This window comes from Aotus nancymaae, unplaced genomic scaffold (genome assembly GCF_030222135.1).
Source record: "Aotus nancymaae isolate 86718 unplaced genomic scaffold, 86718_ANA_hifiasm-v0.15.2.pri h1tg000016l, whole genome shotgun sequence".
Lineage (NCBI taxonomy): Eukaryota > Metazoa > Chordata > Mammalia > Primates > Aotidae > Aotus > Aotus nancymaae.
In genome coordinates, this window is record NW_026988428.1 from 41427327 (window position 1) to 41453332 (window position 26006).

Genomic DNA, 26006 nt, shown 5'->3' on the forward strand with positions numbered 1-26006 from the left:
ACAAGGTCAGCAGCAGCTCACATTCCTGGATAGGTTTTTTAAACCCGCTTTTATTAATTAATTGTAAGTAATACAAATATTGCAAAAATATAAACAGACACTTAATGGCGTCCTACATTTCAAGTTTTTGAATACAACAAATTTATCAAACCATGAATCTGTAAGCAAGGTAGTCAGAATCCCATAGCCCAGTCACAGTGGGAAGCAGATCCCCTACCCTCCAAATGGCATCTAGAAGGGGGAAAGCGGCACGAGATGGAACATGATAAGCAAAGAAGCTCACAAGGCCCAAAGAGAAGGGGCCGCTCCAAGGGCAGGCCCTACATTAAAAGAATGGGGCAGCTGGCCCAAACGCTGGCCTCCTCTTCCCTGGCTCAATGTACATATTTACTGGCGTTTAGAAAAAAGGAGAAAAAGAACTAAACCCGTTTAGAAAAAAGGGACCCAGGGAGAACAGTGGTTAAGTAACCCACTGAGGAGGTGAAGGGTAAAATGGACTTACTTTCTCATATAGTTAGCCTGGCTAGGACACTGGGGGCCGAACAGTCTTCTGAGAGGACTTTCTTTTTAAATGAGGCCTCAAGAACAGGCAGGGGCAGGAGAATAGAATTAGCATCCATTTCCCAGGGAAAGACTGCCTTTAGACTTTCCATGCTTTTAGCGTGAAGCAGCGTCTGGGCCACTGTTACCAGAGGTGAGTTTATACATTTACAAAATGCTTAAAATCTTTGGGAGGCAGGAGGGAGCTAAACAGAAGGTCCCAGGTTAACCGAAGGCAAATTCACTCAACCTCTCTAGTAAGGGACCCATGGGCCTACAGAGTGTCCCCTCTACAATATGCAGAGTGGAAACCCTTACCTGACCCTTTTCCAAACTGGTCCTGTGTCCAAAGCTCCCCCTATGAGAGGGACACGAACATCAGGCTTTTGATTTAGAAGCCCAATCAGAGAGACACACTGTGTCCCTGAAGAGGCACCTTAAAAGAACTGAACCTGGCAGGTAGGCAGATTCCTGGCATGGCTTGAATTGGTGCTGACCAGGCATGCTGGCCTATTGCCTCCCAAAGACCAGTCTCAAGTGGGAGGGGCTGATGGTGGGAAGCCCTAAAACAGAGTCCAGGATGAAGTTGCCTCCTCCCTTGCCTTGCCCTCCAAAATTGAGTCTGGCCTGATTTCCTCTGAGGAGCAAATTTTACAATCATGCCTCACCCTGACACATGGTGAAACTGGAAACCCGACAGCAAATAATGACTAGGCTGGCTCTGGTCCACATGAATGGACCCTGCCTAGGTTTGGCTGAGTTGCTTCTCTGGAGAAAGTGGGAATAGCATTGCTGTGGAGGAGTTGCAGGTGGGCAGGCAGGGTTCTGATGGGAGTGAGGCCTAGAAAGCAGGGGCTTCATGCAGACACAGCAGGGACACTCCCACCAAGCCATCCTGGGCTTTGGTCATGGGTCCCATAACACGCACTTGGACAAGCCTGTTAGGAAAGGGGGTAGCACACACTCTTCCTCCATCTGGAAAAACATGGAGATCCAAGGGAGGGCTGAAAGGGTCCTCGAAACTCAGTCAGCTTAGAGCCTCTTATTGCTTATTTAGTCAGAAAAGCCTGGCTGGGCCGATGGCAGATTTGGCCAAGGGCTAACCCTTAGGGTGGGGCTTGGAAGAGAGGCCCCTCCTGCAGTACCAGGATAGCAGCCTAGCCCAGGCCTTGGGTTCGAAGCCACAGTGGGCTGTAAGGGTCTGAGATCCTGCTTTCTTTCAGGAGATGGTATTCCTGGTTAGCACGTGGGGAACTTTTCCCTTTAGGTACAGCAGGACCCCACAGGCACGATGCTGGGGGAAATGACCACATGAATTTTGGGGGACTCTGTTCCACTTTATCATACCAAAGAGAAAGGCAAGGCCTTTAAAACCTTGGGACAAGGAGGGGAGGTGGCACCGCTACACTAGAGAAAGATGCCAGCCAGCCACTGCTGACAGCACCAAGCTGCTGCTCTACCACCTGCTTTTCTTGAAACTCGTTCGTTCCTGAGGCTGGACCTAGGGTGTGGACATGGAAGGGATGATGGGGAGGAGTCCTGAGTGGGTGGTGTCCTTGCACCAGAAGCAGTTCACAAATGCTTTGTGATACCTGCCTCCAGGGAACACAACAATGGGAATAGGAGCTCCCTCCACCCTAGGAGGAGGGAGAGAGAGGGAGAGAACCCCACCCACCCCAGGGAGGCCACGATTAAGGCAGTGATGCTGCGGTGGGGCTCCTTTTTGGGAGGCCCTTGTGCTCCCAATTACAGCAGCACTTCCTCTTGTTTTCCACCCTGGGAAAACTTCAATTTCATGATGACTTTAAAGCATTCACTATTAAGAATCTTTGAACGCAGGAGACACCCAGAGTGCAGGTCTATGAGGGGCTCACTCCCTCCTGTTACCAGAGGCAGGAAGCATGCACATTAGGTTGGCAAATGGCAAGAACACTCTTTCCTCCTCAGCCCAGGAAGAGCAAGAGTTCTGGCCCTTAAAAGGAAAAGCAACAGCCAGGAAGGATGAAGGCTGGCACACACAGAGAGCTTGGTACAGGCCGGGCCCTGGGGGAAGACACAACAGGAAAGAGCCCTGCCCAAGAAATGGGAGGGGCTGGGGCAGCTTAGTTCTTCCCAGCCTTTGGAACACAAGTCCTTGCACCAGCACCAGCAGAGAATCCCTGAAGAGCAGACTTATGGAAATGATCCCGAGCTCAGCTGATCCACAAGCCCCGGGAACACACATGTCCACGCTTTGAGGATTTGTCTTTTCCCTGCACCCCCAGCACCACTGACATTCATCACAGGCCCAGGACTGTAGCTTTGTCATAAACAAAACAGGCCCAACATTCTGTGTTTAGAAAAGAATTTTAAAACAGAGTCAAAAGAACGGAAATCAATTATCTGTCCTCTTCCCAGGCAGGGAGAAAACCTCCTTCCCCACAGGTTTGAGACTATGGCTAGGTGGTGAGGAAGGCAGGCTCAGCACCCCGGCCTTGGGGAGACACAGAAAGGGCCCGTCCCAGGCACTCAGCTGGACGCAAGCATAGCCTTTGGGCCACAAGCCCTGATGGCCACTGAGGTGCTGGTCTGGAATCAAGTCCTCATCTTCCCAGAAATGTCATCTTTTGTCTGCAGCAGCTTGCTGGAGGACTTCAGAAAGGTGTGTGCCTGGAGCACCCAAAGGCATACCTTCCTTTCTCCTTGGCATAGGCCTTACAACACTGAGGAAAGGCCATGGTTTGGCAATGAAGCCTTCAATAGTCTTCATCCTTATAGAGCTCAGTGGCTCCTAGGGTGACAGGAGAGGAGGCAAGCTCACTTGGGAAGTCTTGGTCTTTCAGCCTCTCCCCCAGTGAAACACTATATGCTGGGGCCACAGTTCATGGCCACACACACACACACACACACACACACACACACACACTCTCCCTCTCTCTGTCAGACACACATGTTGACAACAACTTGGTGGCAGGTAGCTCTGGGTATCGTTGGTCTGGCATTTGCCCACTTGGCGTCTAGGTTGTCCTAAAGCTCTTTCCAATCACTTCTCACTGTTTCTGGGCCGTGTGGTGAGGCGTTCCAGCTTCCACTCTGTCACGTTGATCATAAAGGCACAGTGTGGGAAAGTCCCCTACTGGAATGGCCGTCGCCTGGAAGCAGGGAAGGCTAAGGGGCCCGCAGCTGCCCAAGGCTGGTGTAGACGTCCTCTGCTCCGCTCAGTTCCTCAAAGATTGGGATCAGGTTCAGTAACTCGGTGTCTGCCATGTCATCAAACCAGGACTGCACAGGCACCTTGGGCAGGGAAGATGTGGTGTCAATCTCCCGAGTGCTGCTTCCCCCCTCCCTCACCCCAGAGCCCTAGAGGGTGGCTGGGTCTTCCTGGAGGGGTGTGCTTCTGTGGTGGAGCCCACAGTTCCACAGCCTGCTACCTCTCCCAGTCCCTGTCGTGGACACGTGTCAAGAACACTCACTGCATTCTCAGGATGGAAGATATAAGAAGCAGGCGAGTTGTCCAGGATGAGAGTCTTCCTCAGGTCCCTCCCTAGGCGGCTGAGGTCCTTGACGTAGCAGCCCTGGTGAAACACGCAGGACTCACGGAATAGGCGGGCCCGGAACACTCCACACCGGTCCAGCAGGTCTGTCACAGGGTCGGCATACTAGGAGGAGAGAAGATGCCTAAGTTTGGATGCAGTCCTGGTCCTCCTGTAGCACCCTGGGTACCAAAAGGGAGCTGCCGGACCACCCCTGTGGCCACCACACCCACTCCTGGTTCTTCCCTCCCACCCCTAGGTACCTTGGCCAAGCTGGCAGTGAAGAGAACACATTCAAAGAGTTCCCCCATGCGTCTCAGGAACTCATCCACATAAGGCCTCTTGAGCACATACACCTGAGGAAGAGCAGAGCAGCCTGTTGGAGGTGTCCCTGTGATGAAGCTTTGCAGTACCGGGTACCTTCACCAGTTACATAGAGAGCAGCAAGGAGCTCTCAACCCCTGCAGCCCAGCCTCCTGGACTACCTGGCTAGAAGGCCCCACAAACCCGGGGAACTGGCTGCACCCCCTCACCATGCCTCCAATGGATCAGTGGTCCCAACCTTAACCTGGCTCAGGAAGAAGCGCATACACCATGTCCCGGGAGCCATCTGTGTTTCCGGCGGTGGACCATCAGCTGCCTCCAGAAACAAGTAATCAAGAATAGGCCTCACAGATGGAAACAGCCTATCCTGGATTACTTGAATCCAGCCACAGCCTCTATGGAAATTTTCTTTCCTTGGCTTCGGCAGGACCGTCTGTCCAGGTTACCATCAGGCTATGAACTGCACCAGGAAGAGGTGACTTTTTCCCCTCAATGACCACAGACACTCTGCACCCGATTTTGTGCTTGCTCCTGCCAGCCACTCCTAACACCTGTGTCCACCTTTATGATCCTGCATATTTTGGCAAGTCCTTTGGCTACCTGACCCATTGGTCTGCATACTATTGCTTCTGACTCCAGTCTACACAGGTGCTACTGGAACCATTTCCCCAAAGCTCCTTTTTATTTTATTTATTTACTTATTTTTTAGAGATGGGGTCTCGCTGTGTGAGGCCAGGCTGGTTGTGAACTCATGGGCTCAAGTGTTCCTCCTGCCTCGGCCTCCCAGAGTGGTGGGATGACAGGTGTAAGCCACGGCGCCCGACTCCCAAAGCTCCTTTACCCACATTACTCCTGAGCTCAGAGAGTCAGCCTGCCATGATTCTCCTAGAGCAGACCTGAATTGGCCACCAACTCACCAGACCCCTCGGAGCTCGGCAGGAACCCTCTGCTCCAGGCAGCCACAACTGCGCTTCTGTTAGCCTGCCATTCCTTCCACCTCCAACAGGCCCCTTCCTTATCCCAGCTATTCATCACGTCCGGCATCCTTTCACCAGTCTTTGCTTAAAACCTCCCTTGGGCAGGTAGTGCTCCCTCATTTTAATCTCATCCTTTTAAAAATTATTCATACCCTTCCTTGTTAGCCAGGAGTTCACAGTGTATATGTGCCTGTCTGAAAATATGCCTTCATCTCTTCCCCAAGGGTTTAGCACATCCCTATGCCCTCAGCTAGACTGTAAAGGGCTGCTGGGCCAACTCTCGTGCTGGCAGTGGGGCCTGGCAGGCCTTCTGAGCATGCAAGCGGAGTAAATGGTCTTTCACTAGCAATGTCACATGATCCTTAACCCGGGACTGCATAGGCTGCAGGCTGGAACCTGGTCTCATTTAGATGTGAGTGCTCTTTACTTTGAGACACACACCAAGCACTTCCTCAGGCAGAATCCAATGGAGGACCCCAGGGAAGACAGTCAGAGAAGGCTTCACAGAGGAGGAGATGTCTGGGCTGGGGACGAAGAAAGTCACTAGCTATTCACAGTGGGGGATCATGGGCAAGAGGGCATTCCAGGCAGAGGAAACAGTTACTACTGGTTTCCTTGCCTGTAACAGGCAAAGAGATATCCACTCTTAAGGAATAGAGAAATGTAATAAATCATTTAACAGCACAGGCCATGTGAGGGGATGGTGGTTAACAAACGACAGCTATTACTATTATTAAATAAGATGTAAACTGTTCTTTTAAACAGCTTGGTTGCAAAGAGAAAACAAGGGTGACAGCTGGGGGGGACATAGGGCTGAACCTCCCTAAGATGAGAAAGCCTTGAGTGTGAAAGATACCAATAAAGCAGGGAGGCTGAAGTTACAGAAAAGGGATTAACTGACGGAACCCAAGCCCTGAGATGGGTGAAGGACCCCAGGACAGGTGGGGCAGAAGGCAGACCCCCCACCCTCTGGACCGAGTGTGGTCTGGCCAGCAGCTCACCTGGTGAGTGGTCCCCTCAATCTCTATAGGCACTATGAAGTCAGCATTGTTTATTGGCTGGAAGGCAGAAAAGTTAATGCTGTCAGCATGGCAAAGAAACATGAAGCCCCCACCATACCCCTAGGTGGGTGGGGAAAAATAGGTTTTAGACTCTGGCTACCCAACTAAGGAGTTCTCACCCTAGTTCAAGATGTGATATCCCATTCTGGTTTTCCCTACTCCTTAGCATTCCCACTCTGACAAATTCTATCTAAATGGAGAGTGTCAGGGCCTGAGTTTCCTCATCAGACAAACAGGGGCAAGGGCCAAAGGTGATTCAACTACTCTCTTAGGCCTGCCCTGTACAGAGCCCTGGCGGCTCTCTGTGCTATGTGGCTCAGGCGGCCTATTGGGTGTTATTGGGGATCGCATCCCCGGCGGAACACACAGGGTTCCTACTCAACATTCTCCAGTGGGGCCTTTAGATACCTGTGATGCCAGGATGGCCAAAATGCCAGAGGCCTGGCCTTCTCCCTTCTGATCACTCTTCTATCCTCACCTTTAGGCTGCCTTTTTTTTTTTTTTGAGACGGAGTTTCGCTCTTGTTACGCAGGCTGGAGTGCAATGGCACGATCTCAGCTCACCGCAACCTCCGCCTCCTGGGTTCAGGCAATTCTCCTGCCTCAGCCTCCTGAGCAGCTGGGATTACAGGCACGCGCCACCATGCCCAGTTAATTTTTTGTATTTTTAGTAGAGACGGGGTTTCACCGTGTTGACTAGGATGGTCTTGATCTCTTGACCTCGTGATCCACCCACCTCGGCCTCCCAAAGTGCTGGGATTACAGGCGTAAGCCACCGTGCCCGGCTAGGCTGCCTTACACATCTGTCATCAGATTCACAGGAGGACCCAAGATAACGGTAGGAAGCTGACGTTGAGTTACCTTAAAAGAGCTGTGCACAAGGGTTTCGTCCAGGTCAATGACCACACAGATCCTTCCTTGATCTTCCTCTGTCACCTCTGGGAGCAGGCAGGTCCCCGGGATCTAAAACCAAGCCAGGTTGCTGAGATCTGCCCACCAAGAAAGCCCAATTGTACCCCTTGGCATAACTATGGGAAGAGCTGGGCTGTTTGTGGAGACAGAATCACCAACCCAGGATAGGCACCACTTAAAGGACAGGAAGAGAGGAGGTAGTTGTTTCCTTGGTTTCGGCCTCCCAATGGGACTATTAAGTGATCTGGACGTTGGAGGTGGTGGCCAGGGCTGGTGTGGGAATGGACAGCAGCTGTGGGAGGAAAGCATGGAGCACCAGCTGTCCCCTAAAATCTAACACCTTGCACACAGTAGGCCCTTAACTAATATGAGGAATAAATAGCTTCCCAGGGCAGGGAGGTAGCTGGTCAGGCATCAAGGAGTGTGGGCATCACCCTGCCCGTGGAGCTGGCAGGGATCACAGGGTCCTGGCTTCTGAGTACTTACCAGGCCAGAGTGACGTACCTGGTAGAACTGGTACTGGAGACACTGGAGCAGATCCGACTGTGGAAGAAAAGGAGGTGGTCAGTGCCATCTCATCGCCTTTCCCACCCCATCCAAACCCACTGCTTCTGTCTCAGGCCTGGAGGGCAACTTCCTCCCATAGATCCAGCCACCTGGAAGCTCCTACTGTGTCAAAAGTGACTTTTCTTAGGAGTGGGACAGGAAAAGGGAAAGGCTAGAGCTTCCTTCCCACACTAGGCCTGATGAAGGCTGGAGAAGACAAGTGTCCCTGTTCTCAGTAGCCACTGTCTCTCAATTGGACAAAGTGAGGAACAGGGAACTCAAGTAACTGATTCAGGGACACAGAGTCAGAGGCAGAACCAAAATCTGAATTCCTCACGGTGGCAAACTCTTGCTAAGTCCTTAAATTCAAGCTTCTCTGAGAACATGTTGTTTTCTATGCCCTCCTTGGGGATTACATGGGAGAACAACAAGCCCTACAAAACATCAAGTAAGCCACACTGTGGGTACCCAAAATGTGAGGGGAGGAGGAGTGCAGAGATCAGCAAGCCCCAACCCCAATTTTTGCTAATAATAGAAATGTTATGGTTTTAAGTGTTCCTTTTTTTTTTTTTTAAAAAGACGAAGTCTTGCTCTGTCACCCAGGCTGGAGTGCAGTGGTGTGATCTCAGCTCACTGCAACCTCCACCTCCTGGGTTCAAGTGATTCTCCTGCCTCAGCCTCCTGAGGAGCTGAGACTACAGGCGCATGCCACCGTGCCTGGCTAATTTTTTTGTATTTTTGGTAGAGACGAGGTTTCACTGTGTTAGCCAGGATGATCTCAATCTCCTGACCTTGTGATCTACCTGCCTCAGCTTCCCAAAGTGCTGGGATTACAGGCGTGAGCCACCACGCTTTGGCCTGGTTTTAAGTGTTCTTAATGAAAACTCTGAAGAAAAATTAAAATCCTGGCACTTAGATAAACAATGTGACATTTCAGTGTACTGCCTTCAAATCTGTCAGCAGACTTTTTCCATAATGCTATATAATTACACACTCTGACTTCTTAATGTTGCAACTCAATACTTCTCCATGCTACTGAGAAGTCTGTAAAAACTGATCACTCCGTAATACTGTCATGTTGTATTTTATTTAACCATTTCCCCCATTGCAAAATGCAGTGATTTTTCATTGATGTGTGTCTTTAGCCTGGTTTTGAGAAAAAGGAAGGACAAGCAGACCTCAGTGTTTCAGAGAAGTACCACTGGCTTTAGGGGCAGAATAATTTTTGTTGGTTGGGGCCGGCCCCACCTGTGAAATGCGGCACATATAAAAATACCAACACATTTCCAAATGCCTTGCATGGGTACAGGAGAGAATTGCTGATAGGGGTTATTAAGAGCATGGTAGAGTTTCAATTCCCTAGTTCCCTGTAAGTCAGGTAACTTGGAAGGTAGCCTTGCATAGTAGAGAACAATAAACACAGGCTTCACAGATATCTAAGTTCAAATCCTGACACTACCATTTATTAGCCATGAACTCTTCAGGTGCTACATAAGCCCATTATCTGCAAAGTGGGAATCCTGTGATCTCCTCACAGGGCTGCTGGCTGATCACATGAGACAATATATGCAAAGCATCTTGCATAGTTCCTGGAACCTGGAAGGATCAGAATCACAGAGGCCCTCAGAAACCACACGGACATCTAGATGGCCCACACCGCAAAGGGGAAGCAACAGAAGGGAAATGAACTACTTATGGAAGGATGGAGGAAGGGCCCCCTCTCAGCCAGAAATCTTTGCAACCTCAGGCAAGGCTTCCTTGTCTGGTTGCCATCATCAGCAGGGATCTCCCACTAACAGTCCTTTCCTTGCTGGAATCTCACCACCCCAACCCAGCTACCTTAGCAATGGTGTTCGCTTCCTCCTTATAGGCAGCGAGCTCAGTGGAGCAACTTGACTGGCCAACATGCTGGGCGCGAAAACAGCAGAAAAGGGCCTTGAAGATGTTACGTCCACGAGGCTTCTTAGGAGAGGACTTGGAGACCAGGCCTAGAGTGGAGAGAAGGTCAGAGGCTTTAGCTCTAGAAACATCAGTTTCTGTCCACGGCTTCTACCATGTCCATATAATATCTCTTCTAGTCTGTAAGCTCCACTAGGGCACACAGTATGTGCCTGGTGAACAACCATATACAGTTAACAGTGAAACATACATGTTTACTCCAGCCTTTTCTCTTTAAAGCAGGAACATCAGGAATCCCCGCTCTCTGGCTTGGGAGACCTGAGCTACAGAGGATTTGTCCTTCATTCCATGGGGGCAGATGGGGCCAGGCATAGAATCCAGGTGCAGCACACCCAAAATTAATGCACAGACAAAAATCCTCCCTAACATCAATTCCCAGGAAGGCCATCAGTTCTGCCCTTCGAGTTAGTGGAGATGCAGTTCTGTTCAGCATCAGCTTCCCTAGATACTGGGTCAGTGGAGGCAGAACTGAGCCTATTTTGCCTAAAAACTTCAAGCTAGAAACAAGAGACTAGAACTCCAGAGCAGCCCCAGCCCCAAGGAAGAAGCTACACTTTTTGTTCACAGCCTGGTCTCCCTCCTACACTCCAGCAGCCTCCCCACACAGATACCATGGATTAGCCCCTTGGAACACACACACACAGCCTTGGGTTCTAGGCTGACAGCCTTGCTTTTGAACTGCAGCTGCTTAGTCCTGCCTTCATCATTTGGAGAGTGGAAACAAAGTCATTTTAATAGACTTGGCAAGACAGCCCCAGAAGGGCCAAGCAGATACCAAAAAAGCTATGGGCATTACAGGATCAACTAGAAATCGACTTCAGGTATCTTTTGCAAGTTCCTTTTGCTATAGATGAACTTTTCTGACTGTTGAGCACAAGTGGGAAGATACGATGGACAATGTGGCCAGGAGGTGGCGCTGCACAACCACTCACAGAATGGTCCTTGGTCACAGGTCTCTTCTCCAGAGGGTCTGAAGTATTCCAGAGCCTGAGCAGGACATGGGCCTAAAGATTAAACCCAAGCCATCCCAGTTTAAAGCACAGGGCAAACTACTGTGCAGGAAAATGGAAGCCAGAAATGCCTCTGTCTGTGGGGGAAAGAAACAAAAGCAGAATGTACCATGAAGAACAAACTGCCCTGTGTTGTTCCTTGGGAAAGGGATGAGGGGAAGAGGAAGACAATGTTTGGGGTTGCCCAGGAGCGACTCACCCAGAATGTGCACCAAGGTGGCCCTTGCAGAAGTGGGTGATGGGAGAGCCATTTAAAATCCAGCTACTGGGCTGCCTGTACCCCCTGGAGAGGAACAGGGAAAGATCAAACTATTCCCCAGGACCAAGGGTGAGAAAATGGCCTTTATACAGCAGTCGGACAAGTGCAGTCAGCATCACCTCTAGGACAACGAACTCAGCTCTGCATCAGCAGAAAGGCAGAGGACTTCCTGCTGGTGCTGGCTCAGCCTCCCCTATTGGCCGGTCCAGAGCCTGTATGTGCTCTCTCTCTTTCCTCCCTGGGTTAGGCCAGATTCCTTAACATTGGTATGGCCACTGGAAACCTTTTAGAAAATGACTGGGCCTTTCCAGCAATTAGCCTAAAAACCTGGACATCACTTTCAAGCTCCTGGCTCTGAAAGAGGAACCAAGATTTCTAGGGCAGGGATTTTGTCAAGAAGTTGTGCTGGGGACATCCCCCAGAGCCTTTTATCAAGGAGAAATAATTCAGAGCAGAGCCCAGCACTCAAAGAGACCAGGATAAGCTGGGCACAGTGGCTCATACAAGAGGATTCCTCAAGTTCAGAAGTCAAGACCAGCCTGGGCAACATAGCAAGACCTCATCTCAAATTTAAAAAGAAAAGACAGGCCAGGCGTGGTGGTTCATACCTGTAATCTCAGCACTTTGGGAGGCCCAGGCAGGTGGACCACCTGAGGTCAGGACTTTGAGACCAGCCCGGCCAACATGGCAAAAACCCATCTCTACTAAAAATACAAAAATTAGCCGTGCATGGTGGTGCACACCTGTAGTCCCAGCTACTTGGGAGGCTGAAGCAGAAGAATCCTTGAACCTAGGAGGCAGAAGTTGCAGTAAGCCAAGATCAGTCCACTGCTCTCCAGCTTGGGCAACAGGGCGAGACTCTGGCTCAGCCAAAAAAAAAAAAAAAAAAAGACAGCAAGACAGAGGTTCCTTGGACTTTCTCTCCCTATTTCTATGCTGAAATTGGAGGGAAAGGACAGCTTCCCCACTGCCTGTATGGCTCACGTTAAATTCTAAGCCCAGGGACTCAGGGCAGATGCTGACACAAAGCTCTAAGACCAAAGCTGAACCATCGCTTTTCCCTTTGGTTTATGGTTTCTTCATACAGAACCACAATCAGAGGCTTAACCCGGGCACAGAGCCTTGTTTAAAAGGCCACACACCCTGGGCTTTTCCTGAAGAGAGGCCATCAGGAATGCACTCAGCATCTTAGTGACAGAAACTGTGAAGGCTGAGTAATCCTGAGGTGGGGGGAAAGGGGCAGCTGGCTAGGGGCATGGTTAAGGCCTGGCCTGTGCCTACTGCAGGGAGCACAACAGGCAGAAGCGCCTCAGTCCTAGACAAGGAGGTAGCTTGGACTCTGCAGGGGATGAGGGCCTTCTCAAAAACACAATGTGGCTGGCAGGCCTGGGCCTCTGAGACCACAAATGCCTTGACCTTGGGGGCAGGAGCTTGAAGCAGAGTACTCCAGACCTACAAGGGCAAGAACAATACCTCAGGCGTCCCTGATTCTCCACTCCCCTGATGGGGCCCTGCTTCCCCACATCCTTTTCCAGGCTGGCTGTCCTCCTTACCTTTCCAAATACTATGCCAGAGAATTCATCAGAATGCATCAGCCTCCCCCAGCGTGGCTGCCTCCCTGCAAGACCTGCAATGGCCCCAGCCCAGTGCACTCATCAGCCTCCATGACCCTCTGCGTATCAGGTGCTCAGTAACTTTGTTTGGCTAAGTGAATGACTCCAAGGGCCTCCAGGGCCTGTCACATCTACTGAGCTAGGACCAGGGGAAGCCTCCATTAGTTTGTAATAGCCCAGAAGAGTTAGATAGAGAAGCCTCCTTTATGTGAGAGGAAGGTGAGGGCCGAGGGAGCTGGACCCCTGAGGCAAGTCACTGAGTCTTTCTAGGCCACCGCCATGTTTATGGAGCATCAGGGATGTGCCTGTGTTAGACACTTGACATCATTACCTCATTAAACCTTGCTATTAACACTTTGGTACTAGTTCCCCATTTTACAGAAGGGAAACTAAAGCACAGAGAGGTTAAGTAACCTGGGTCACGGTCATGCTGGTAGTATGACAGCAGAGCCAGGATTCAAACCCAGATCTGCCTGAACCCAGAGTCCAGGCTCTTAACCATTACCCTGTATAGGGTCTCTGACAGTTCAGGGACCTCATACACATTTACTCATGCAACAAATGAAAAGTGTAGGGGACTCTCAAGGTACCTTATTGAAAACATTTTTCTGAGACAAGAGTCTCATTCTATTGCCCAGGCTAAAGTGAAGTGGTGTGATCATGGCTCACTGTAGCCTCGATGTCCCAGGCTCAAGCAATCCTCCTACCTCAGCCTCCCAAGTAGCTAGGACTACAGTCTTCTTGGGAAATTTTGCTCTCCTCCTCTCTAGGATGAGCTGGTAAAAGACCAGTTTGGGGGTCTAGCCCCTGCCCCTTACCCCATGTTTTCTTGGGCACGCCATCAAAGTCACAAGGGGTGAAATGCGCAAGGCCCTGGGATTCCACTCCAGGGAATCCACCCCACCCCTGCCTGCACCTTCTCTGACTGGCAGATGCCTCTGGGAGATCAAGATGACAATGGGGGAGAGGAGGAGGGAGGGGATGGAGCCCGGAGCTTTGGACCAAGACCTGCATTGTTTCTTGGGTTTAAGGGTGAGGGAACCACAGAGTTCAGAGTGGGATCTGAAACTTGTGTCAAAGAGCCTTTCACATGGCTCCTTTCAGCCAGCACTCAGCATTGTGTCCCTGATAACCAGGTGCAGGCCACCCGCTACCCCTCTGTGTGCGATGGGAAGGGCACAGCATGCCTTTCCAGGAGAGGAACACCGGGGACAAGAGGATTTAAGGCCCACAGAGATTTCCTTCTTTTAAAAAAAGAAAAAAAAAAAGGTCAGGCGCGGTGGCTCACGCCTGTAATCCCAGCACTTTGGGAGGCTGAGGCGGGTGGATCACCTGAGGTCCAGAAATCGAGACCAGCTGACCAACATGGAGAAACCCCATCTCTACTAAAAAATACAAAATTAGCCGGGCGTGGTGGCGCATGCCTGCAATCCCAGCTACTTGGGAAGCTGAAGCAGGAGAAGTGCTTGAACCCAGGAGGTGGAGGTTGTGGTGAGCCGAAGACTGAGCCACTGCACTCTAGTCTGGGCAGCAAGAGCGAAACTCTGTCTCAAAAAAAAAAATTGAGACGGGGGTCTCACTATGTTGCCCAGGCTGGTCTCAAACTGGACCTCGAGTGATCCACCCACCTCAGCCTTCCAAAGTCCTAGGATTACAGGTGTGACCCTCCACGCCTGGACCCCATAGGAAATTCATTGCACATGGTTTCCCCAATCAGGGAGGGCAGGACTCTAGCAGATGCCATGCAACCCCACGACCAGCGCTCTCCCTCCTTCATTCCCTGCTACCCTCCGTGGATACCCAGCCCTGCTCTCCTGCCCAGACGCAGATGTGCTTCTGCTTTCCCTGCCCCAAACAAAATGTCTGAGAGGACCAGCACAGACCCAACGAGGGAACCAACTCTGGCTAAAGAAGAAAGTGGGCAGGTGGCTGAAGACAGGGAAGCCAGGCCAGCCCTCCAGCTCACTGCTGCAAGGCTTCCTACTGAGGCGGGGTGTGAGAACAAGAGGGGATGTAAGGAGTATGCCCCCACTGAGGATCATCAGGGTTGGGGTCCAGGCTCTGCCAGTTACCGACTCAGCCACACAGCCTCTTGGAGCCTTAGTTTCCTCATCCATAAATTGGGATAACAGCAAGCCCTCACTCAGGACTGAAAGGATGAACAAAGAGAGTAAGGCACTGCGCAAACTCTAAAGCTAAACGCTGTGCTTGTTTCAATTAATTATCCAAGGGGAGATGAGCACTAATTGGCAACATCATGGGCCTCATTCCAGGAGGCCAGCAACAATCAGGAGCCCTCCAACCAGCATCACGTGGATGAAGCCCAAGAAGAGAAGACGAGGGAAAGCTGCCTGACAGCTCTGATCATAAGCAGGTTTCAGAAAGTCAAAACAACCCCTATACCTTCTCCCCAATCCACTATGAAATTTGTTTTCCAGCTCACAAACTCCCTGACTGGTATTCTGTGAAAAACGACAAGTAAGACTGTTTCACTTGAGACAAAAATCATCCTCTCCCCTGGTATTCACCCCCACCACCCCCAAGAAGCACCAGGTTAGACACTATTTGCCTCTGCCTCTTAAGAAGTGTATGCATGGGCCAGGGGCAGTGGCTCAAGCCTGTAATCCCAGCACTTTGAGAGGCTGAGGCAGGTGGATCACAAGAGCCCAGGAGTTTGAGATCAGCCTGAGCAACGCGGCGAAATCTTGTTCTCCAAAAAAAATTAGCTAGGCGCACCTGTAGTCCCAGCTTGGTAGGCTGAAGTGGGAGAATCACCTGAGCCTGGGAGTTCGAGGCTGCAGTGAGCCATGCTCTCACCATTGCACTCAGCCTGGATGACAGTAAGACCCTTTCTCAAAAATAAAAAAAATACTGCGTGCATGTACAAACACGTGCACACATACAAATGAAGACCAGAGTGACCAGGACAACACTATTTTTAATCTTCTGAAGGTCAAGTACAGATATCACTTTTGTCAACAACACAGCTTTGTGTCCCAGCAAAGAAACTCCTCGCACATCCGCCTGGGACTGGCAGAAGGTAACCTCTGAGGCTATCTGATTTTAACAAGCCCATTCACGTAGAAAGTTGCTTTCTTTCTTGGTTCATCCCCAGAAGTACTTCCTTCCCCACCCTCCCATCCCCCATAGAAAAAAACTAGCCTGGCTATCACTATAAAATGGCCCCTCTGAGGGGCCTCCTTCCTCTCAGCTATTGGAGGAAGGAGAGTATTTGGAGCATTTCCGGCCCTTCTTGGCCATCTGCCTGGACCCTGCAGCCAAGACACATTTGACTGGGACTCCCCCACGGAGAGAAGTCCTCCCGGGTCCTCTGCAAGGGGCATCTGTGCCTTGGCTGCAGACAGGCTCTAAAGTGCCAGGTGGACGGAAGAGCTCCTGGGACCAGCAGGTGAGTCGGCAGGGAACAAAAAAGGGTGAGATGCCTAGACAGCCCCCACACACAGAAGACTGCAAACAATGGGGAGGGTGTACTGCTTTCACAGTGCTGACCACTGACACTGTTCTCTTCAGCTAACAAGCAAGGCAGGGCTCGATCCAGCTTAGCACCAGCTCCCAAAGTTCCAAAAAGTAGCTGCGAACTGTGAATATAACTGCATGGACATTTTTTTTAAAGAGCAATTTTATACTTTGGGAGGCTGAGGCGGGTGGATCACCTGACGTCAGGAGTTCAAGACCAGCATGGCCAACAAGCTGAAACCCCATCTCTACTAATAATGCAAAACTTAGCCGGGTGTGGTAGTGAGTGCCTGTAATCCCAGCTACTCTGGAGGCTAAAGCAGGAGAATTGCTTGAACCCGAGAGGTGGAGGTTGCAGTGAGCTGAGATCACACCATTACACTCCAGCCTGGTAGACAGAACAAAACTCTCTCTAAAATAAAATAAAATAAAATAAAATAAAATAAGAAAGCATTTTTGCCATGCTGTTTGGCTCACCCCAGCATGTTCTATGCTGGTGCCCTCCCTGCAACCTGCAACTGGGGCAGCCCTACCTAAGCCAGTGTCTCCATTAGTTCCCTTTCCCTCGGCAAGAGGGCTCCCTACATGGCTGTCTCTTCTTTCAGACCTGAGTCCTTAGTGCCACCTGTGGGGTGAAGGTCACAGGTGACACACTTTCTTGTTTCCTGCCTTTCCTCTGCACCCTTCAGCAATCTGGTCTCTGACCTCAGCAAGGGAGGTCAGAGGACTCAGTTTTCTGAGCAGGGGATTTCTGGCAACTTCTAAAGCAAGCTGATTTCAGAATTAGCCTCTAAAGGAGTTACTGCCAAATCACCCTCCTGGGTAGCTCCAACATACTTTAAAAACGTGCTGGGTTGGGGTGGGCCTCCAGAAGTAGTAGGTCCTGGACCAGAGACAAAGGAGGCATTTCCTCATAGATAAGGCAGCTGCAGGCTCAGCCCTACAAGCCCCACTCGAGAGGACTCTTGGGAGATGTCAGGAAGTGATCTGATGGCCCACAGGACAGCAGGGGACAAGCCTGAGAAGCCATCCAAAAAAACTTAAAGGGCTGGATCCTGTCCCTGCCTCAGCAGGAGGCCCTGCCCTATGGAGCACCAGCCAGAGCAAAGGTATCATTGTAAGGGACTGGAAACCAATCTTGCCCCCCTGGGGCGACCCCTCCTTCCCCTTAAGAAGGTGTAGAACAAGCCCCTGTGGGAGGGACTACACACAGACACCCTCTTAGTGGCTGTTTCAAGCTTCTGCCTTGGTGCCGTGCCCTTGACTCCCAGAATGCTTGGAAATAGTTGAAGCCTAAAAAGAATCCAGTGCTTCTTTCCTTCCAGGAATGTAAGCCTGCTTTAGGCTGACACAAACATGAGATGGAGAAAGCCATGAGGGCACAGGACAAAGCAAGGGTATCTGCTCTGACCAGGGGACAACACAGTGGTGACACAAAGCTTGTGTTCAAATCCAGGCTCTGCCATGTGTAAGGTATGCAGCCATGGGCCTCAGTTTCTTCATCTGTAAAATGGGAAGACTACCTATTTCTCAAAGTGTCAGAATTATAAGGAGCTTAGGGAGTGTCCAGGTCCTAATAAAAGCTTGGTAAGTGTCAACTGCTACTCATTAAGTGCAGAGCACTTTCATATTCCTACCTCAGTCTCCATTTCACAATGTTCCCACTAAAGGGACCACAGAGATTTCTTCTAACTCATTTCAGAGGTTACCTCATTTCAGAGGTAGTAACGGGGCCAAACCGGAAATGATCTTTTCTGGGACTCCACAAAAACCAATCAGTTGCACACACACAGACACACTCATTGAGGTTGGCCAACCAGTTCCTCCTTCATGTGGCTGACCTCTGCAGAAGGACTAGAAGGAGTCTGCCAGGGAGACACCCATCTCCAGGGACATTCACCTGCTCCTCCCATACACCTCAGCTTCACCTAGGACCAGCCAAGCTGTACAGGTGAGTCAAACTAAGAAAGCACTCATCTGCAAGTCAGGAAACCCAGCTTTGGCTCCAGTTCAGCTTCTCAACAGTTCTGTGGTCTTGCTAGGGCACAACTCTCTGGGGTTCAGTTTCCTCATATGCCAATCTGGAAAGGTTTCCCCTATATGGTCCCTTAAAAGGTGGCTTCATCTGAAGCATGAACTCAAAGGAAGTGAAATGCCAGCCAATGCAAAAGAGAGGCAGCTGGGTCAGAGTTAAGGCCTGACTTTGGAGGGGTCTGGCTGACACTTGCTGTGTACCCTTGGGCAAAGTCCTTCCCTCTCCCTGTGAAGGTTTTCCTTATCTGTTAAGTGAGGTTAATTCCTCTTATTGGAAAGGAAAAGTTGTCAGGAGAACTAAGTGAGATACTAGATGTAAAATGCTAGGAATAGTACCTTGCCTATGGCAAGCACTCCATAAATATTGGCTGTAACCATTACTGGGTAAACAAGTATCATTACTCTGTCCATTTACTCAGAAAACTTTAGGACTCCCTTGGAAGAGCCACAGATCTTTAACAAACAGCAAAAATGGACTACAAGAGGAATTTTTCTGCTCGGGGCGAAACAGGCAGTTGGGGCCACTGCTGTGCCTACCTGGCTGTTCTCCAGGGGCACCTGTCAGAACCACAAGGAGCATTTGGAATACATGTGTGCCTGGCCCACCTGCCCATGCGCTGATTCAGTAGATTCCAGGTAGGGGGCCTGTATTTTTAGCAAGCATCACAGGAGATTCTGATGTGTGTCCCTGGCTGAAAGCCAACATCTAAAGATGCCAGGGTCTTTGACTAACCCTTCCAGGGCTAGAAGGCAATTCAGCCAAAGTCTGAATTGCCTCTCTCCACCATACCTGATTGGCTCGGTGTTTCTGCAAGCCTTGGAGGACTCAGGCCCAGGGTTTGGTTTTTTTCTCTTGGGGTAGTTGTTCTATGTGACCTGAGTCAGAAATCTGCTGTCTCTACCTGCAGGCCCCTGTTCCTGTGAAAGAGGGGTCCTAGCTCTATTCCACTGTGGGAACATAAGAGCTGGGATCTACTATCCAGGAAACAGGCAATTTGAGCCTTTCCATGAGTCTGCTTAGCTCTCACTAGGACTGGGGCTGTATTTGTTCCCTGTGAACAGTGTGGATTAGGAAGAACAAATTCAACAGGATGGAAAAAGCTGTGGCAAGAAATAAAAGAAGGTACAGAATAAAAAGAGAGTAAGAGCCAAGTCTGATTTGGGAGATGGGGTGGGAGAAGGACTAGAGTACCTAAGAGGGAAAAGGAAATGTTAGATGCACTCAGAGATCAGGTTCAAGGCTATCTCCTAGAACTGCTAACAAAAAACAGGGCATACATACTTTTGCCTAGAGGGAGGCTGTGGCGCTCACTGGAGTACCCTGTGATAACAGATCCTGGCTCAGGCATTCTCAGGCCTGAAGGGCTGGGCATTTTGCCAGAAAAAGAAACCCATTCTATTTGGTCTCTGGTCCAGAGATGCTTTCAGTTTTAAGAAGTCAACTTCTCCACTTTAATTTCTAGTCATTTCTTCGTTAAGATTTGCATGTTAATGCGCTCATCTGCATCCCAGTTGAGGACTACTCCTCCATTTCAGAAAAGAGAGGGAAATCTGTCAGGGCCACACCCAATCCCACATCCCCAAGACAAGCAAAATTCCAGGCTTCCCCGAGCTGGCCAGACTAAGACAAGGTGAAAAGCAGATCAATGCCGCTTTTGCACTTTCTCAATGTTGTACCCCAAAACTACATCAGCAAACAAACAGCTGAAGAACATCTATTTCTCTTCAAACCCCATTTTCTTTTTCCCTTCTTGCTATTGAAATTACCTAAAAGAAACCTGAATCTCTCAGTTCATTAACTCTCAAAGCAAGCAAACAGTAAGGGAGCGTAGCATACAGTTGTCTTGAATATTCATTATATCCATATCTAAGAACCTCTAAGGCAGTTTAGACTTTAGAGACTCAAGGGCACATGCCTGGCCTCCTCCCATCCCCAGATACCCAGGCACCAGACAGAATGGCAAAAGCCCCAAAGCCCAGGCAACTAAAATCACATCCCAAGACACAATGGCACAAAGAAGGGGTCTGTGCAGCAGGGCTGTTTGTAAGCCTCAGAAGTTGATCCTTCCAGAAGGCCCAAGCCCCTACAGTCAGTGTCCCCTCTGACCCCCGGCCACCTGTCTTGGACAATAAAACCCACAAGACTACGTGCTGTTTACACTGTGTCCTTGGGGGAATGGAGGAAGGTGAACAGAGTAGTCTCACTATATAAAAAAGAAGGACATTAATATTTATCAAGCACCTACTAAGGACCAGGTATTATAGAAGGGTAGACATCATTATTACTATTTTATAGATAAGGTACTCAGAAGTGATTTGTCAACTCTCATTGTAAATAGGAAAAGAGATTTGAACCCACGCCTAAAGCAATTTTGCTTCAGAAACTGCTCTGAAGTAACAATAAAAACTTTAGCCACTATCCCTGACCTTGTTCCCACTTCATCCAATCCAAGAACCAAACTTCCCATGATGGGAAGAAAAGACAATACCCCAAATTACCCAAAAGCTAGCAGAAAAAAAAAAACTGGAGAAGGAAGAGAAAGGAAAGAGAAACTATGTACTGAGTATGTACACGCATACACACACAATCCCAGATATACTTACATACTGTCTTTCTTTCCCATACTTACTTACAAACACTTTAATTCTCCACAGTTAGGTTGGGAGCATCAATTCACCTTGGCTAGAAACGTCACGTCTATAGTATTTGACCATTTTAACAAAATCCATAAGGGATTTGGAAGGTCCCACTGAGAGAGAGGATGAAATGGCACCTCTCAGCTACCCAGTTTCTTTAAGACCTCTACGGTTGAGAAGAGAGGACAAAGAACACCCCCACCTCTGCCATCTCCTGAGGGATTTTTCACAGCAATTCCAGTGCTGCTCAGTGGAAAGCTCTGCAAGTCAACTCCAAACACCCTGGCCCCAGATGTTAGGCATTTACAAACTTTGTTGCTGAGTTATCAGCACTCCTTTGGGATTTTGGGGGCAAGAGCAAACACAAGCTTCAGTCACCATGCAGGCTCCAATCCCTACCCCAAGATCGGGGGAAAACTCCAAAGGAGATGCAGGAGGGAGCCTCAGCAGTCCCTGTGAGAGCACAAAGAGGCCAAGACCCAGGGTAGGCAAAGGAAGGTGAGAGGCACAAGCAGGGTAGGAGGAGCCAGCTCTAAACACGCAGGCTTCCCGCCCACCCCCCATACAGTGAGCTATGGAAGGAAGCTCCAGCAACATTCATGTCTAAGCTTTTCAAGTTAAAGGCTTAGCTGTATATACAGTCACGGGTGTCTGAACAACTTCTTGAGGGAATAAGCCAGAATTTCTCCCTTATGTGGATAACAAAAGAGCTAGTCATCCTGAAAACTTGCCACATCCTAACTTTCAGGGATGGTCAGTCTCAGAAGAATCCTTGCAATTAGCTATCAGAACCTGTCCAGTTCTGCATGTGAGAAAGTAATCCAAGGCATCATTGAGAGGAAGGGGCATCAGGATTCATGGACAACCAAAACATCTCTGATTCCTCCAAGAAGCGTGTGGGTCACTGAGAGCTCCGGAAGAGGCTGCCTCCACCGGGTCTCATTTCACGTTGGGAGGTTACAGGGTAGGTCTTGTTTCCTTGGCTTTTGGGGAAGGAAAACCTAATCCCAAAGCCAAGGTTACAACCTCTTAGCAACAGGGTGACAATCTCATATAGAGCTGCAATAAATGGCCATTCTTGCCAAGCTGATATTAACATTTCTTTTTTTCTTTTTGATGTTACACACAATCCTGTCCTTGCTGTACCAGAAAGCCATTTCACCCATCTGTCTGGGAAGATGATCCAATTTTGGTGCTTTTATCATCAATGCTCTCAGCAACTTTGTTCTACTTCCCCTACTGTAATTACTTTTGAATCATCAACACACCCAGCCAGCCTTAAACCTCAGAGAACAGAATGCTAAAAAAGAAAAAAAAAAAAAATTCTGCAATGGCAAGTAACTTCACTGAAAAGCCGCCCAAGCTAGGAGCCATTTGTTTCTCTCCAGAAATTTACTTATATTAATAAACTGTCTCACACTCCTTCTTCCCCTTTTTCCAAAGGCAGGCAGGGCATGGAGATGGGATGTAGTGGAGAGGAGGGAGTGGAGAGGAGGGAGTGGGGAGAAGGGAGTGGAGAGGAGGGAGTAGAGAGGAGGGAGTGGGGAGGAGGAACTCCAAAAGGAGCTAATTAAAACATCTGCTTCCCCAGTCCCCCAGCCTTTGTTTTTTGTTTTGTTTCGAAGATGTAGGTTCTGTTTGTAAATGATGTGGGACTCAGAAAGTTGGCTTAGTGGTAGTTGCTGGGTGCCTAAGCAGCCCAGCAAGAAAGCATGGCTTCTCTGGAATGCAATCAAATTACAAGGGCAGGGCCCCCCCAGCACAGTACCTCGCGCCTGTAATCCCAGCACTTTGGGAGCCCTTTGGGAGGCCAAGGGGGGCTGATCACCTCAGGAGTTGAGAATAGCGGGGGCAACATGATGAAACCCCGTCTCTACTAAAAGTACACAAAAAAAAAATATAGCTGCCTGTGGTGGCGCACACCTGTAATCCCAGCTACTAGGGAGGCTGAGGCAGGAGAATTGCTTGAATCTGGGAGGTGGAGGTTGCAGTGAGCCGAGATCGTGCCACTGTACTTCATCCAGCCTGGGTGACAGAGTGAGACTCCATCTCAGTAAAAAAAAAAATAAGAAAAGAAAATTACACGGGGAGGGAGAGACTCAGTGGCTGCTGGCTTGAGAATTCAAGGGCTAAGTCTGGAAGGACAAACCACACACACACAAAAAAGGAGAAATACTAACTCCAAGAAAATCCAACACCAGCAACTTAACACTGTCAAGCCAGTTGCTTTGCTTTCTGCTGTTCTCTATTCTGCGGCCTGCCATTCACCCTGGTGGATGAAACTTACAGCTCTGGTTTATAAGATGCCCCTGCGCAGTCCAGCTTTCCCTCACTCCTGGCGTGGCCCCATGATGTCCAAGGCACCCTCCCAAGCCCCTGCAAGAGAGGAGGACCTAGTGGGGAAGCACAGGGTTCCTCCCCCTGCTCATCACCACTGGCCCTTCTTGAATCCTTCCCCTCTGGCTAGCTCTTAGGGTCTTTTCCTGGGATGAGGTTGGGAAGGCAGTGGGAAGAGTCAGGAGTGAGCTATAAACACAGGAAGCCTCCCTCCCTTTTTCAGCCATCAGCACAGTTGAGCAGCCAGTAGAGGCGGTGAAGTTGCTGCCTGGGTCACAGCCTGGTTACAGATGCAGCTAGGAGAGCAGAAATCATGGCAACACCGAGGTCAGGGAGGCCGGAGCCTTCTGGGGGGGGTTGGGATCTGAGTAGGCAAGGCTCATCCCTCCTCAGGGCAGGCTTATTTAAAGCCCAGCCAGTGATGCAAGAGGAACACATTGCCCCCTCCCCCAACCACCCCCCCAGCTCCTCTCGTTCCACTGAGAGAATTTGGGAGGCTGATACCACCAACTCAGCGGCTTTGCCCCTAAGGAAGTTGGGGGAGCTCCTTGGAACGTGAACCCCAGGAAATAGTGACCTGCTGACGAATGTTGCCAAACAGGGAGACGTGGGGCACACTAGGCGCCTAAGCTGGCCGCCCACCAGGCTCTAGGCCTCAGTGTGTTCAACTGCAGCACCGGCCCCTCGCGCTCGGTGGAGGAGAGGCGGGAGCGCTCGGAATTCGGCCCCAGGAGCCAGCTCCCGCCCCAGCCTCCAGGGCCAGATGGCCTGGGTCCGGGAGCTCTGCCGAGAAACGCCACACTCGTCCTTACAACCCGCGGAAATGCTGCCCGCTATTCTGGACACATTCCTGAAGGCCAGAAGAAGAACGTGGCGGAGGAGGAAAGAGTTTCGAGTCCCCCACTGTAACCAAACTAAGAGGTTCCACCCTCGGGCCCCAGCTTTTTCCCGCTCCGGGAGAGGCCTCGAACTCGGCCTCACCCACGCGAGCCCCCTCTCACCTCCACCTGACACTCTGGCAGCCGGGGGCCCCCAACCGCTGCCCACAGAGAACTCGCACTTTTTCGCTGCGCGATTCAGAACCACGCCGGGTCTGATGCCATCCGGCGAATTATGTAACCAGGGACACCGCTCCCGGGCTAAACAAACGCGGCTCTGTGTGTGCAGCGGCGGCCCCGGGGGAGCGCACCGGGCAGGGAGGGGCTCTGGCCGGGCCTCGGGGTCGGGCTTGTTTGCTCAGCGAAACCGGCCAGAGGCAGCCGGGTGGGAGCCCCGCGCCGCCGAGGTCCCCAGCCTCGCGCTGAGCCGGGAACCCGCCACGTCTGGTCTGCCAGGGCCCGGGCCCCTCCCCCACCGCGACCGCCCCCGCCTCCAAGGGGTGAACTTGGTCCCAAGTCCCGCCGGACGCCGTCACCGCCAGCTAGCTGCTGGAGCGAACTCAGGCTTGGGGGGTCCTGAAAGTGCTGGACTCCAGTCCCGGCTCTGTTCCAGCTGGGGGCCCCTCCTTCCCCTTCTTAACCCCTCCCCGCGATCCCGGGGCAACCGCGCGCTGCGGTGAAGGAAAGTGACGACCCACCCCCCAACTCCAGAGGGGGCAGACGCGGGGTGGCCCAGTGCTTCGAGAGGGACCCCTCCGTCTCTCAGCCCCGGGGGGAGGGGTTGCAGGACAGGGTGACAGCTGCGCCGATGACGCCCCTACCCCTCGGGCGCCGGGTTCCCGGGCACCGTGCAGCCCCCACGGAGGTCTGAGTACCAACCGGGATGCGGGGGCGGATGGACCGGAGAGGTCCAGTCGGAATCGCTGGCTCTGAGCCCGGGAGGTCAAGGGCCGAGACCTGCGTTCGGGGCTGTGCCAGCCCCCTCCGCGCCCGGGGGCGACGCAAAGTTTTGGGAAGTTGCTGCCCCTACCTTGCTTGGTGAGCACCAGGGCGTCTTCCCTCCGCGCCTGGGTGATGATGGAGCCGTGTTCCATCTAACAATCCCGCGGGCCCGGGCTGGCAGGGCGGGAGGACGGGCGGGCGGGCGCGCGGGCTGGGCTGGGCTGGGGGGCCTGGGCGGGGGCCCGCTCCGGCTCCCGATACTCAGACTTCTACAGCTGTTCACATCCCCCCTCTCGTTTCCTCCCCGGGCCGGGAAGGGAGGCGGCCTGTACGGAGGGCGGGCGGCCCGGGCAGCGGCTCCCCCGGGTGCCCCCGGCCCCGATTCCCCGGCGGCAGCTCCGGGCTCCTCAGTTTGGGTCCAACATGGAGAATCCGGAGCGAAAACAAGAGGAGGAAATGGGACACGGGGCGGTTTCCAGGCTCCCCCCTCCCCTCCGTACTCCAGATAAACAACCCGCGGCTGCAGCGCCCACCCCCGCGCGCCTCGGGGCTCTGGACTCGGCCTCTGCACGGCCCGTTGGAGCTTCCTGCTCCGGGGCTGCGTCCTAGGCCCCAGGACCCTCCACCTGTGAGCCGCCGGGGCTGCGGACAGTCCGGAGCTTTGCTATTTTGTTAACGGAAATAGCGAATCACTAAGGGGGGTGGGGTGGCGGGCGGGCAGGCTGGCGGGGGAGACTTGAAACCGCTCCGGTGTTCCGATTGGCTCTCTTGGAGGAAAGGGGCGTGGCCCCTCCTTACTATGCGGTGAGAGGACCTAACAACATTCCAAGCGCCACGGCCACGCCCCCGGGCCACTCCCCCTTCGCCATACTGCGGCCTCCCAGTTTCCTCGGCCACACCCCCTTCCCAACTGTTTAAAAGGCCACTCACTGCAAAGCTCACGTTTCTGTGCTCGGTGCTGGGGTGTTCTTGTCTTGGTGGCTGTGCTC

General features: G+C 51.5%; 1 protein-coding gene across 2 annotated transcripts; it reads right to left on the reverse strand.

The window, feature by feature from the left end:
- Positions 1-30: 30 nt before the first annotated feature.
- On the reverse strand, positions 31-25474 carry CTDSP2 (CTD small phosphatase 2). Of its 2 annotated transcripts, none has more exons than XM_012469789.2 (8): positions 25106-25474; positions 9711-9859; positions 7830-7868; positions 7275-7376; positions 6355-6411; positions 4316-4408; positions 3993-4178; positions 31-3813 (listed from the first exon to the last, which is right to left on the reverse strand). In XM_012469789.2, the coding sequence occupies exons 1-8, from the start codon at positions 25167-25169 to the stop codon at positions 3688-3690; spliced, it is 816 nt and encodes a 271-aa protein (XP_012325212.1). In that variant the 5' UTR covers positions 25170-25474; the 3' UTR covers positions 31-3687. The 2 variants fall into 2 exon arrangements, with proteins under 2 accessions (XP_012325212.1, XP_012325211.1); XM_012469788.2 differs by having other exon boundaries at positions 1777-3813; positions 7812-7868; positions 25106-25199.
- Between the last annotated feature and the right edge of the window lie 532 nt (positions 25475-26006).